Source organism: Fulmarus glacialis, unplaced genomic scaffold, assembly GCF_000690835.1.
Source record: "Fulmarus glacialis isolate BGI_N327 unplaced genomic scaffold, ASM69083v1 scaffold34707, whole genome shotgun sequence".
Lineage (NCBI taxonomy): Eukaryota > Metazoa > Chordata > Aves > Procellariiformes > Procellariidae > Fulmarus > Fulmarus glacialis.
In genome coordinates this window covers 2,441-17,273 of record NW_009221886.1, presented here as the reverse complement: position 1 = coordinate 17,273, position 14,833 = coordinate 2,441, and the positions used below count along the sequence as shown (strand labels likewise).

Here is a 14,833-nt window from a genome sequence, read left to right as displayed (position 1 = left end):
TGCTGAAGAACAAGAATTCAGGACTGATTTGGATGTCTTAATTTCTATTGTTGTTGTTGTTTGTTTGTGGGTTTTTTGTTTGGTTTTTTTGTTTGTTTTTTTTTTTAAATTTCATTTGCCTCATGCACTTCCTCACTCTGCTGTAATTATCATCATAATTACAGCAAATTTTAATTATTATTTGCTAAAGTATTTTCTTTGTATTTGCTATTAACATGCTACTTCTGAGATGTTTCAAGCGTACGCTTCTTTATTCTCCCCTGTCCGTGAACTGTGGTACATTATTCATTACTTCTCTGTAATTTGATGTAAATTCTTTTGCATGCAATCATCCCTTTGAATTTTGAAGTGTGTTGTTGTTTTTTAATCAGAATTTCTGAATAAACTATAAAGAAAAGAAGCCCCCAGCACGTATTCATCAGCATAATGATTTTAAATACATGCTTTCCCTCTTCCAGAATTCTGGCAGACTCGATTTTATTCATCTCGTCAGGAATGTCGGCCCTTCCAGAAAGACACGAAGGAGTACCTAATTCAAAAGTTGTTCCATGTGCTGTCATACTCCAAGTACTTGATCTTCGACCTTTAGTCACCATCACGGAGAATTCATACAAGGTATTTGGTTTTAACCCGGTCACTAAATAGCTCAAAGTGGTCGCATTTGCAGTCTGAAAGAAAAACAAAGTGTCAGTAACTTCTGAACTGAAAACCATCAATCATCAGCTCTCAAAAACCCTTGTCTCAGGTAAGTGTTAAAAACATCACTACATTTTCATAACCACAATCATTAATTCTGTAACGTTTTTACTCTGTCATGCAAATTCATTAATCAAGTATTAATGTGCAGTTGTTTTATCCTAAACTAGAAATTCTTTCTGCAATCAGCTAGAGTGTTTAATAGCAGTCAATTATAAATTAAAAAAATAAAAAGCAATGCAAGGTCCAGGGCACACTTGCTATGCAGCAGGCTAAATCACTGTCTACTTGGGGGGTTTAATTTACAGCATTTCATTAACTGATCTGGCTAGGGAGAACAACGAAGCACAGCTAACAATAACAGTCCTTCTTGAGATCTCTATCTGCCTTCCAAGTTCCCGCTAGAATTTTCAGTAAACTTTTAACATACTTTAAAAAAAATCAACTGAAAGTACAGGTGCTGAGAGACTTGAAGACAATGAAGCTTTATTAATATGTAGCTATTTTTCAGAAAAAACGGTTATCTAGGATCACACACTGAAACTACACATGGTTTATAGTGTAATTTGTAACTCAGCCATTTATGTAGAATTTTTGACTTTAAGTTAAAATATCTGATATTTTTTATACATGACTTGAACATAAACACAAAGTACTTGAGGCCTATGGGGAAAAAAAAAAATCTACATATATGTATATTCCTTACCCTAACCTACAGCGATCTGAACATAGAATTAAAGAGTTAGTTGTATGGCCCTGTCAAATACTGAAACAACAACTGTATTAATAACTATTGCCTTCAGAAAACATCTGGGGTTTCGTCAAGGAAAAGGCCATCTACGTTCCTTGAAGACGTAGAAAGAAACCCCCTATTTCTCAAATATCAATGACGGCTTTTTTGTTACACCAGGTGAAAGTTCAGAAAACTGAAGCCAAGTGATACTTAGATTTGTACAAAATATTTTGCTTGTGCACAGACATGCATTTTGCCAGTTAGACATCACAGAGCTGGACAGAGAATAAAGACATCATAAACCTAATTAAAATCAAGTGCTCCATTACCTTTAAACCTTTACTTGATACAAAACTCAGTGTAGTTTCAAAGCAAATGTGATTGTGGCTGAATGGTTCAAATATTGAAGCACAGGGCAGGACAGTTCTTAGATGCGTTCAGTGACAAAGCTTGATTGAGCACAACCTCCCTAGTACGAGCGTGAAGCCGTGCGTTCAGAAGAGCTCTTCATCAGCCCTCAAAGTGCCAAGCGACACTGTCTCCCGGCTCTTTGTGGCGCGGCTCAGGGACGTTCGGAAATAGCTGATGCTTCAGTAGAAGCTGCAAAGACCTTTGGCCTGGACAATTATATGATGACAATTCCAAAGGATAAATCTTTTCCTAGCATCTTGCATTATGAGCTGACTTACCCCCTGAAAAGCACACCATTTCTTCCTCTCCAGAATACCTGTGGAAAATCCTAACACTGTTTATAGTACTTTTTAGCTCATAGCTGCAGTTGTATGTGGCAGCTGGAGTCCTTTTTACAGGTTAAAGTTGTATTTTTCATCTATGGCTTTGAAACTTGTTATCTTTTAGTTTCACTGCACATCACATTGAATGTAAATGACACGTGAAAGGCTAAACTGTGTTAGACTTCCCTGCTTTCTTCATTTTTTAACACCACTTACTGTTTTTAAGATCACAACATATCCCATGGTACTAAACCCTGCTCACCTACTAGAAATAGACTTCATAAATATTACACTGTAAAATTTATTTTCTTTTTATACAGTCCTAAAAGATCTAAGTTAAGATTTAGTATTTTAGCTTCTGCTGGAGAGGACCCTGATAAATCACAGGTAGCCTGCGAGTAGGACAACTCTGCTCCACCAACAAAGATTCTTTGAAAAACGCTCTCTGATCCACATTAGTGAAACTACACGGTTCAAAGCACAGCGGAGTATTTTAGCTTCAGGAACTGTATCACATCTGTTCCTGTGTTTATATGCTCTAGATTGACACAACTCCTATACAAATTTAAGAAAATAAGGCTCCTTAAGGTGGAACCTCTTAACTTGTATTTCAAGCATGCAGCCTCTTCTTTAATAACAGTTTGCGAATGTCAGCATAGAAGGGGGGAGCAAATGTAGAAAATATGAATGAACTATATCAACATCCAACTTTCTGACAAGAGGGATGGATGAAACAACACTGGTTTGAACAGATGTAGCTTTGGATACTAGAGAACTGACACAAAGATACGATTTCTGTGTGCAAGGCTGCGTAACGGAGAAGCTCCGATGCAACCGGGCAAACAGCCTCAAAACATGCAATAAATAACAAAGCTGCTAGCGATGGCTATGACAAACAATATACTAGCTCATACGTAATAAAGTTACCAAAGACCTGACTGAAATGCAGCAGCTTATTGCAGAGCACTGCTGAAAAGAGGTTTTGCCTTTCTTAAAATTAGCAATTGTTATTGTCCCACAGAGTAGTACAGAATTCATGATTGAAACAAAGAAAGAAAAGCAGGATTGAGTTCTCCAAACATCATGGGTTAAAAATTATTAGAGCACATGTTCTCAAACTTACGTCCTTTCAGGCAAATGCTTTTTACAATGAGTAATTTTGAACTATACTCCATCATTACATATTATTTTTGGTCCACAATAAAACTTCTTGACCACTGGCCACCAGCACCGAGAACGGTGGGAGTATTTCATTTACCACTGAGGGTGGGTTTTTTTAAGCATTTAACTAATGAAACTGCAGCATTATATAAATCACTCCCAAGACATCCTCTGCACATGCCTCAGGAATGTGGGTTCATAAATAGCCTGCCTTTAGAGGAAGAACACACATATATACATCTTTTCATTTCAATAAAAAAAAAAAATCTGGTTTGTAACAAGATTGCTCTGTAGGAGCGTAAAGGGAGCTCCACTAGCCGGATATTTTAACAACCATTTCCTTTGAGTCCCATTTCAAATGTGAAATTTGCAGTCAGCATTTTGGAGGCCTTCAGATAACTCTGAAAATTAAAAAAATATCCAACCAACCAACTACAAAAACCCAAACCAATAAACAAAACCCCAAATCTAGTCTCCAAATCAAAACAGCAGAGGAAAATCAAGGAAGACAGGGATATCATTAAGTTACTGTTGTATATTTTGCACCCATTCAGTTCCCAAAGGAAGGGCTCACTATCAACTTCGTATGAACAGAACAGGCTGTAAAAGGAAACTTAAAACCGTCAGGGTAAATATCTTCCCCGCATGACTTACCCCACAAATTCAGATTCTTCTGCTAACCGGAGGGAAGCCATTAGTAACACATACCTTATTAACGCATTATTGGCTCCTCTAAAGGTAAGCCCACATCTGTCATACAAAGCGATTGTGTTAGGGTGAAACGGGTCACCGTGTCCGTGGTTCCACAGCAGAACCTAACTCTGGAAGTGTCTGCCTTCCTCCCCTGAGCCAGCTCTTCCATTCACGCACACACAACGCCTCAATCTCTTTCACACACACACGCAAGAGAGACCACAAAACCAACTATTTCCACTAAATCTAGAGGAATCTTTGAAGTGATGATTTAACTGAGCAGCACTGATGTGAACCCAGTCCAGGCATCTCAGATAAAACCGGGCACACGTCTATACTGTTTTCCAACCGCTTGTCTTCACTCTCAGCTTTCACTTAACCCTGACTTGAACATGAAACTTCTTCTCACTGGAATAATGCAGCTGTGTTAGTGTTGTTGAAACTCCAATACCTTGTACTTCGTATTGGCAGGAATATTGGTTTTCCAGCGAACTGTGTAGTAGCGAGCATCTGTGATCTTCTGGTTCTTTGGCAGAGAGTTGTCTGCCCAAGTGATCCGAATGGTGTCATGACTCAGAATGGAAGCCTGAACTCCCACCGGTGGCATCATGGGAGACGGATCTGGCACTGGAGTGTATGGAGCATTAATAACAAACAAATCAACTTCGGAAGTGTCTAGGGAATTGATGGGTAAAAAGTAGTGTATTATAATTAAAAAGGGAGAAGGTGGCATTTTAATGTAAACAAAAACAAAAAAGGGGAAATGCAGGGTAGTACAATGAAATGAAAGGTGAGAAATGGAGAAAAAGAGAGAAAAGCCAGAGTTAATAGGTGACATAAGACTGGCTAATAAAATTACTCTTGCATCGTGTTCCCTTCTTAAGACAGTAAGACAACATATATATGCTCATACATATACCTAATCATATTAGTGCTCAGTGCATTCAACCATGGCCTAAGAACCCCAAACATACAGTAATTTTATTTGCCTCAATGTCCACTGATTCCTCTTCCAGAAAACAATGAGGAGGAAAAAGAGCTGGACTTCTTCTAGATGGGTAGATGCCACTTCATAAAAATTACAGGGAACTCCCATCATCTTTTAAAGAATGTTAATGGCAACCAAGTTCCAAGTATCGTACAAATTTGCAATAACTGAAGAAACTGCAATTCCAATGTCCTCTATAAAATCTGTAAGAATTCCTGCTCTTCAGAAGACTAAAACAAACAGCAGAGTTAACATCTACACAAAATAACTACGTCAACAGTCTAGTAGGGAGCACAGTGAGCCATAGCATAGTAGTAGCTCACTTGCAAATTTCTCTGCTTAAAATCTTGTATTAATGTATTACAAGATGAAAAAAAAATATGCCAAGAACTTGGTTAGTGTAAATGACTGCAGACTGAGGCTTAGACAAAGAAAATGCAGGCATCATATTAAAAATCTCCGTGTAAAACACCAAAAAAACCTATACTTGTCCATAAAAAACAAAGTAAGGGCAATGCCTTTAGAACTGCACCCACACAATTTGTGCTAACATAATGGTAACTTTTTGAATAAGAACATCTAAAAGTAGCTGAAAGGTAAGTTTGCAATTTAAAAATGAAACCAATTTTAGGTGGTTTATTAAACGGATGAAACATGCGAGGCAATCACTGAAACAGTAAGGCCAATCAGTTAAAGAAATGGAGGGTACTTGATGACACTGAAAAACAACACTCTTGCATTACGTATCATCTCATTTTCAGCTGCAGGGGCGTGTTAACAACTTTCAGCTGTGCAGAACATAAAAGCAGCCCCTCGCCTTTACCTGAGTGCGGCCTGGTCACGGCGCTCTCGTAGAGAGGGATTCCTTCACCAACGTTGTTAAACGCTTTCAGAGTTATGACATAGTGGGAGCTTGGGTCTAAAGGGAAAAAATTAAGTGTATTTTTAGTGCAAACTGTTAGTGAATCCTATTTTCTGCTTCTCCGTCTTCTCTTTGTTCAGTATTTTATTTTTTAACAGAAATAAGTGAAATAACTAGACTAAATTTGAATTAAGAAAGTCTCCATACGGACCTTCTTTTAGCGTTCAATAGTTCTTATACAGCAGAAGTCTATAGTCACAGCATATCTACCTTAAGTACAGTCAAAATAGTAGTGAGGAAAAACATTTTTAAATGAACACTTTAAGCTGCCCTACTACGATACTATCCAAAACTCCAATTTTATGGAATTTCCCAATAGTTCGCAATAGGGATATTTATTTTGCGTTCAGGATATCTCACCTACCACAGAGAGTTCTGTGGAGGAACAATTCTATATTTTTCTTTTAAAGTAGATGCCACTGTATCTTGGTGACATTTTAGTTTCTTTTTTGCCTGAAGCCATCTGTTCCGCAGCTCCAGAAGAAGAATAAGGGAACGCTGCTCGGCGTGAAAGTTTTTGTAATAACCGTTGAAGGGAAAGCATCAAATCAAAATGCACTATGCTTCAAACTTGGTGAATTTAGGATTCTGGGTTTGGGGTTTTTTTTATTCCTCTGCCTCTTTCTCTATCAGCAGAAAATTGAGTTTACTTGAAATTTGTCAACAGTTTGGCATCCCATATAATATCTGAATAAGGAAAAAGATCCTCTTACAAACATACTTGTAGTTTTATTTGTTTATAACACAATAATTAGAAAACAGCAACATAAATGAGAGGTAAAACTCGGGCACTGGTGTTCCTACCTAGGTTTTCAATGGTGTAGTATCTCTGCTTATAGTCCACCTTGATGGTCTGCGCGTGAGGACTGCCGATGCCATACCCTATAGCATAGCCTCTCACCACGATGTTCTGGTTTTCAGGTGGGGTCCAGCTTACCACGATACTGGTGACAAGCGGACGGACGTGTAAGGAACTTGGAACTTCAGGAACACGAGTTTCTGTTAAAGAAAAACGATGGATTTAAAGGACTTCTCTTAAACAAAGGTAACTACATGAAGAGCTATGAGCTAGTAAGGTCAAATGTAGCACTTCTACTCGGCGTCTGTATTGAAATGAGTACGCTTCAAAGGAGAGAGCTTTATTGTACAAGAGAGAGCAAGGAACTCTAAGCAGAAGAAAATTAACATAGTTTTGTATACTAATATATTTTAATAGATCCTCTTTTTAAAGGAGTGGACTGAAGAGAAGTATCAGATCTGCTTCAAGGCAGACTATTTTGATGTTCGTGCATGTTCTTTCCAATTTGTAATTTTTCAAAATATGCACTAAATTTATCATGTCTTTCCCCTCCACAAAGCAATCTACTTTAGTTCCACCATATTACTTACTTGTGGGCATTAAAATAATTATATCGAAAACACAATGATGATGAAAGAAAGGTTCCTGAGCTCATTGTAGGATTAAACAGAATATTCCAAAGCTCCAAGAATTGTGAGTAAACTGGATATTGCATGTGCTGCAAAGGTTTCTTGTGATTTGTCCTACACTTGTTGCTGTTTAAATCCTTGAGCCTCTTTAACAAAATTCACAAAATATCTGCAAAAACTACACAACCATACCACAAGATCAAAAAATACTCAGCGAGTCCATAACAGATGCTCGAATCTACCCCCAACAGGCAACACAAATCTAGTCACAACCCAACAGAGAGATGGAATGTGGATCCTTAGTAACAGAAGGACTTCCACATGTCACTGTAATCTCCTAATATTTTTACTAAAAGGATTTTTCCCCAATGTTGATTACAACTTAAAAGCAATCTAAAAGCACAACTATACATACTAATGTCCATACCTTTGTTTTAACTTCTCAAAAATTAAATAAGTACTTTTGTCAGGCCACTGGAGCCTGCCGTATGTTGACAGATTATAAATAATTCTGTGCTTACTATTGTAAGCTGAGTTCTCCACTCTAAAATAAAATCAGTTCAGAGAGTTCCGCTTCCTGCAGGGATTTCATTTTAATGAAACATGCTGCATTTATCTAAAAACATTTAATAAAGCACACAACAGGATTATTTGGATCATAATATGCCATTGGCCTGCTAGCCCAGGGAGTTCATGGTCTCCAGCTGACACAGCTGATCAATTAAAGTCCACCACTATTAAATACAGAAAAGCTACAGAATTGCAATATAAGAGATGACATTTTTAACTGCACAGAAGTTAGTGCATTGGGGATAAACTCTGTGCAACTGTTTAACACCTCTTGCACATGCAGTCCTGGTGGGACTTGCACCGACTCTGCAAAATTACACAGCCCTGCTAACACTAAATTGTAACAGTCTGGCTCCCATTCACATTGATGACACTATGAAGTGAATTATTTTCTTTTTAAATTCAAAAAGCAGCCATGGAATAAAAAGGAATTATGCCTTACGTATCTATTGAACCTGGGAAATTAAAGATTAACTGTAAATACATTTGCATAGTATTAAAATTATCCACATGAGCTTACTAAAGAAAGAAAAGCAAGAGAGAGACATCTTCTTTCCAGTAGGCACATACACAAATATCTCATACATGTATACAGAATGATATGAATACCATGCTACATTGTCTTAATTGCGAACTTTTATTACTTTATTCATTGTAAAGAATAGGCATAAAGAAAGTTACATGTCCTGCAAGGACTGCAACATTCCAATTTGAAAAAAATTAAAATGACAAAATCAACACAGAATCAGAAGTTCTTTTCTTCTCCCTACTTCTGCCGTATCTAAATTTAATCCTGATGCTATCTTCTGGCAAAGTCTTGTTAACTCTAATTCACAAGCAGAGCACATTTTCATTACCTTGTGTAAGTGCTGCCCATTTACAGAGCTCTACTTCAGTCTGGGGAACTAGTGGTTTCTCAAAGCTGCAAGGTTGTGTCGCATCCAGTTAGAGGAAGACAGACACACAGATGCAAGTAATTTCAACTCTAAAAAGTAAATTTTAAATAACTACAAAACTGAACTCTACTGTTAACATTGTTTCTTGTGTTGCTCTTGATTAAGCAATGGAGTAAGAAAGAGGAGGACAAGTATTAAGTAGAGCATCAACTCTGCATAACACAAAGATTGAAGCGTGGGCTCTCAACGGCTTTAATCAGCTGACTGTTGAAGCAATCTTCCACCAGTGTAGAGCAAATATTGAAGCTTTTTTATTATTCTGTCTTCCAGCTGCCAGTGTAACTGAATCTCAAGCCACACAGATGTGAAAGACATTACTGGATCCTGCGGCATTATGCTAGAACGACCCTCCAGCTACTTTTAACAAAGCCAAGAGGGAGGCTGGCCTGCAAAAAGCGTAAGGTAACTTGTGTGCAACGGCCCTGACGAAGTGCTCTTCTGAAACGGGAACCCAGAATCACCAGCTCCACGTAGGCAGTTCCAAAGAGATCTGCCCCAGCCATCCTTTTAAAAATCGCACTTCTCATCTTCAATTTCAATTGCTTTTAGCCAGATTCTGGGAGATGCTCACAAATTTGCTCATTTGAATTCTGCAAGAATCAGGTTCCCCCTTGCAAATTATTCTACTGTAATAAATACCAAACATCTGGACCAACTACCAAAGTTCAAAATTTTTTTACACGACATTTTCTACTTTTATTGTTAAACTCTACACTGGAAAAACAAGATGTTAACATGTTGTGTATACTACACATCATGAATATATGGCTTTGGTGGAAGACTTCATTTCTGACGGAAGATATGGCCTGTACTAGTCTATCAGTACTGAAAATACAATCAATCTCCCTTTTCTTCTAAAGTGGCAAAACAACAATTACTGGGGGTCAAACGTTCTCCTTAGAAAAAGAGTCTAAGCAAAGAAAAAAAATTCAGGAAAAGTGTTTTAAGAGAGCATGGTACCAATGAAACACAGTGGTGAGATTCCAAAGGTCTATGGGTGACAGCAATGTTTTCCACTGTTTCTTTCCTACTGTGGCATCTCTCTCACATTCAACAAAGTTTACAACTCCCGTCTGCAACCACAGTGCAGGCGCCAACACTGCAAACGGCAGCCAACAGGACTACATCGATCAGCGCACGGTATCTCCGAACACCCAGTCACCACTCCGAACTCTTTGAGGTATACTTCAATGGTTTCATTAGCTTAGCTTAGGTGCTACATAAATACATAATCACTATTTTACTTCCCTCATGGAAAACAGTCCTCCTACCTCTTTCATAGCATGTAAACCCCTGCATAATTAACAAGATGAATTTTATTACAATATAAAAATCGAGCCATTATTATTACTATATAAATCTTATTATTTAAATATTGAAACACTGACATTGTAATTCATAATTGGGTATTTCTTAGCAGAAAAAACATAGTGCAAACATACAGTACTAGAAAGTGTAGAAGCAGCATTTAATTTCAAGCCATTTAATTGACTTGGCAAGAATTTTGTGTTAAAATAGAAATTAATTTCACTTAACCATAAAAAAAGCACATCGTATAATTTGAATACAGTAAAAACAATTGAACAAAATCAGGTTTGCCTTTAAAAAAGGCAATCAAATTTACTGTGCCCTGTCCACGAATTCTAATGTTTCTGATGTCACAAATATGTTCACACTCATGATCTTACCATCTAGATCACTCTCAAACGTTTCTGCTGATATCCAGTCGGTAGCCGGTCCAGTACCATTAACAGTCAAGGCAGCTACTCGGAAGCTGTATTCTGTACCTCGTTCAAGACCTAAGAGACAAGGAGTATCCAAGATACCAACACAGGAATTCCAGCTGTGAGCACAGGAATCACAGTTCCTAATTAAAATACAGGTACAACCTGACAGTAAAAAGCCTTTCACCCCAGCACGGCTACCTGAGCATAGCATGAGCTCAGGAAGGGAAACGGCACTACCCACGGCGCAGCTCCGGTAAGGAAGCCGACACCAATTAGGGTGTAACAGCTAAACTGTGATCGCAGACACCCAGGGCTGTGACACTCTGCAGACTGTCCCTGTGGGCTACTGGAAGAGTCTGTGAGGTATTGTTTGCAGCCAGCTTTAATTTCTGGCTATTAATTAGTTTAAGTACAAAACCACCCAACATCCGTAACTAAACCTAGGTGTAGGCTATAGACAGCAAGTGACCAAACTGTGCAAACAGTTTCTTTACTGTATATAAGAGTGTATAATCAATAATCAAAGCAGGATGAAAACGCCCTCAAAATTTGATATATGGAACTTCTTAAAAAGGCTTCGTTGCTGGCAAAAACATACTCTAGTTACAGGCGCATATCAACTCCTACTCTGTGAGAAAACTGAAACTTCCTGAGTCACAGCTGGAGCTTCTGAGAACAAATCAAAACATCTTGTTAAAAAGTGCATATTCATTTTCTAGAGAGGCACAATTTCTTCTCTTTTGACCAACTGTTCATTTACAGAGATGGAAAAAATGAACAAAATGTAGTCTTGCTCCTATTCTCATGTACTGTTTACTTCTGCTAAACAAAACTCTAGTTCTGGATAACAATATATAATTTACACTAAGTAAGGTACTAGATTGGATTTTTTAAGTGTACAAAATAAAGAGAGGATATATTACATTCATGCCAGAAAGAAGGAAAAGGCTGATGTCAGTGAAACTAGGTGGGATGATTTGCAGAGATGCCTGAGGTAAGCAGCTCATAGGACTGAGCTGGGCTTGTTGGTGAGCGTTGCAAGACAGAGCACGCTCCCTTACAGCCACATGCACACAGGTCAGTCTGCCGAACACCCAGCCAGACTGCATTTCTTTGGCACCCTTCTCCATACATTTATTTCTGGCATTCGGGCAGACACCATGAGCTCAGGACCACCTTCTCCATGCAACCCCTGTGCCTTTTATAAAGGTTTTAAAAGGACTCGTCCAGTCCACTCAGCAAATCAATGGCAAAACTAGGGCTAGAAAACAGGTCACTAGACTTTGGTTACTACTAGCCAGCCCACGCTACCTCATAACCTACAAACGCTCATTTTAAGCGTTTTCATTGTTTCTTCCAAGGCAAGAACCCTACATAAACATGTCTCTGAGCCTCAGCCCACTAAAAGCACCTAAAACCCCCCTTCTGATAACAAATGCTTGCAAATAATAGCTCACCTTCAATTAGCTGAAAAAGCTGGGTCCCACCAATGCTCTCTGTCACATCACTCTTGCGGGACACTTTACGGTAGCGAATTTTGTAGCCGGTGATTTGTCCGCTGTGCGTCCCCGCAGGAGGAGGCTGCCAGTGTAGCATGATGCTCTGTGGAAGGTAGAAGGTTATTACAAAGTCATCGCCTCCCACGCAGCCAGAGAAACTACTCTAGTGCTAATACTTCATGAAATACAAGATAAAAAACACACATACAGATAATACTACATTTGCATATAGTAAAACATAGGCTATCTGTAAAAAGTAAAAAACCTATGATTCAGCAGCAGCCCAGGTCATACATGTGCCTACAGAAGTTCACCTCAAAGCGCTTCAATCCTATTACAGCTTCTGATTCCAATTTCACAAATGGCCCCTTGGGTTTCCCTTTCATTTTCTTCGGCTTATCTTAAAATACGGTTTACTTGAGGATCTACCTTTAAGAACTGGTATTTTGTCTAAAGGGTACAAGTTATCTGAACTGTAGTTTATGTGCAGGAAGTTAGTTATTTTTAATCATACAGGCAGTAGAAAAAGGTATTTGGAAAAGAGTTTAGGAAAGGCTTTTTAAAACATCTCCAATCATAAACACTGAAGTCATAATGACTAAGTATATCATTTTCTCTTTTAAAGTGCTCAGGACATATAAACGTGCGTGTGTATGCACACACACTGTAGACAATAGTTAATCAAGAGGAACACATTCAAGCTCTGGTGCTTCAGGCTTTTGTGCCTAATCAAACCTCTTTCATAATTAGCCTCCATGCTTTGGTACGTTGCCACTGTCTTTACTGCATTCCGCTACGTACAGTCCCCAACTGGATTGGAGTTTCTAATGCTTCAGGCCCCACGTTCAGGTATTCTCCTGTTGGGCAACTCATACACAAATAGCCGAACAGCAGCATGGTAGAAAAGAAACACAAAGCAGCTCTAAGTTTTGGTTGATCTAAGACCCACCAACCTTTTGTTTACCCACTACCAACAGGGAATTCTCCACATCTTACCTTGGAATTCCGTACCTCCAGCGTTAGATTCTGCGGTGGAGCACTGGGGACTAGAAACATTAGAGGAATTACAACTCCAAAATTTCCATATACTGTATTTCCATACACAACTACTCTCTGCTGTCATTCATTACGAAGTACAAACCATTCTGGTTAGAGACACTAAATAAAGTAACTACAAATTTCTAGCAGAGGTACTTTATGAAATACAGTGACTAGCTTAGGAGGTTTACATATTTTCAACACAAAGAATGAACTCACTTTTTATTCAGGCCTTTACTTACCACAGGTATCTAAATAAAAAATGTCTATATTTAAAGGTACTTCCCATAAACTCTAAGAAAAGAGATCACATTCAGTACCTTTCAAAATCAAATCTTTAATTTACATGCTGGATTCTGGGAACCCACATTTAAAATTCTAGCCATGGTTTTTGTTATCATGATTTTCTGTAAGAGGAAAACCTCAGAGTCAGCACGTCCCTGTGCTACTGAAGAGGTGAAGTGCATCGCAAATAGTTTCTGCTTTTAAACCTCCGTTCTTTGTTGGTTCTTTACTAGCTGTAGCAACTTGCTGGTCATGACAATGAAAGTCCATTAGACAAAAAGGTAATGTAAGAGAGAACCCGAGACCAAGGAAATCCTTGTCGCGGCGCTTCAGACTCACAAACGTTATCTCAAGGGCACAGATAAGGGTTCCCTGGCAGGAAGGTGAGGCTCCAGCAAAGCACAAGGACAGGGAAGTAGCACAACAGAGCTAAAGAGCCTTCTGGCCTGAATAATGTATTTTCCAAATAACTCACGCCAGCCACAACAATACCTAAGAAAACACTCCTGAGTGCATAAAGTGAAAGTAGCCCTGCGATAAGTGAAAGGTACACTGGGGTGTGCTTAAATAAATACCCCTCTCCCACTATCCCACAACAGAAATGGAGACAATGAAGATTTGTTTTTCCTTCTCTCTTGCCAACTGAACTGTGTCTGAAATCACCAGACCTAGGGATTAAGTGCTACGTCCTTCAAAAAGCAAGAACACAGGTTAAGAGGAGGAAATGAAATAAAGCTAAGCTTTTTTCTTTGCTGTTTGTTTGGTTTACGCAGTTGGTGCCTACTTTCAGAACAACCTAAAAATAAGTCACGGGTTTCACAAGGAGCGATTAATAATTAACGCATATATTGCAAACTTGGCGAGAGAACGACAATCAGTAGGACACAGGAAAGGATACATGCATGTAAATATATTCATATACACGTACCTCACCACGTGCAGTTTGTTTGATGTCAAAGTAAGCTTAGACTCAGATCAGATTAAGAACTTAACCAGGCCAACAAATAAAATGGATTTCCTACGGGGTGATATTCCACGCTTCGATAGGGAACGCATAGCCTAGTTCGGTACGTTGTACAGTAACCATCCAGGCAGGAGGACCACGACGTGCTAATGGTTCAGGGGGGCTGCAAGGACGAGTTGGCAAGGGAAACGCCCTCTGTCAGGGTGGGATGCAGAGATTACATTTCTAGTTGTGATACATGATTGATTCATACAGATCAGGAAGACCATGAGAAGAGAAGCAGTCCTTATAAGCAGTACGTAAACCTTGGTTCAAATTGTAATACCTGAAGGGCTATCCTGCAACAAACCACCGTAACATACTTAGATTAGGAGCAAAGACCTACAGAAAAATGTGGAAGCTTGTGAAATAGAAGCTAAAGGAAGCTTAGAATGAAATC

At 38.8% G+C, this 14,833-nt stretch overlaps 1 protein-coding gene across 1 annotated transcript in view; it reads right to left on the bottom strand.

Moving 5' to 3' along the window:
* Window positions 1-13,153, bottom strand: part of NEO1 (neogenin 1) — a gene marked incomplete at its 5' end in the record, with an annotated part of 37,362 nt that extends 24,209 nt beyond the window's left edge. The window contains 7 exons of the mRNA XM_009581273.1: window positions 530-668; window positions 4,469-4,692; window positions 5,829-5,924; window positions 6,732-6,926; window positions 10,570-10,680; window positions 12,066-12,210; window positions 13,104-13,153. Coding sequence (XP_009579568.1) covers window positions 530-668; window positions 4,469-4,692; window positions 5,829-5,924; window positions 6,732-6,926; window positions 10,570-10,680; window positions 12,066-12,210; window positions 13,104-13,153 — 960 coding nt within the window. The remainder of the gene's footprint in view (window positions 1-529; window positions 669-4,468; window positions 4,693-5,828; window positions 5,925-6,731; window positions 6,927-10,569; window positions 10,681-12,065; window positions 12,211-13,103) is intronic.
* Window positions 13,154-14,833: the final 1,680 nt, after the last annotated feature.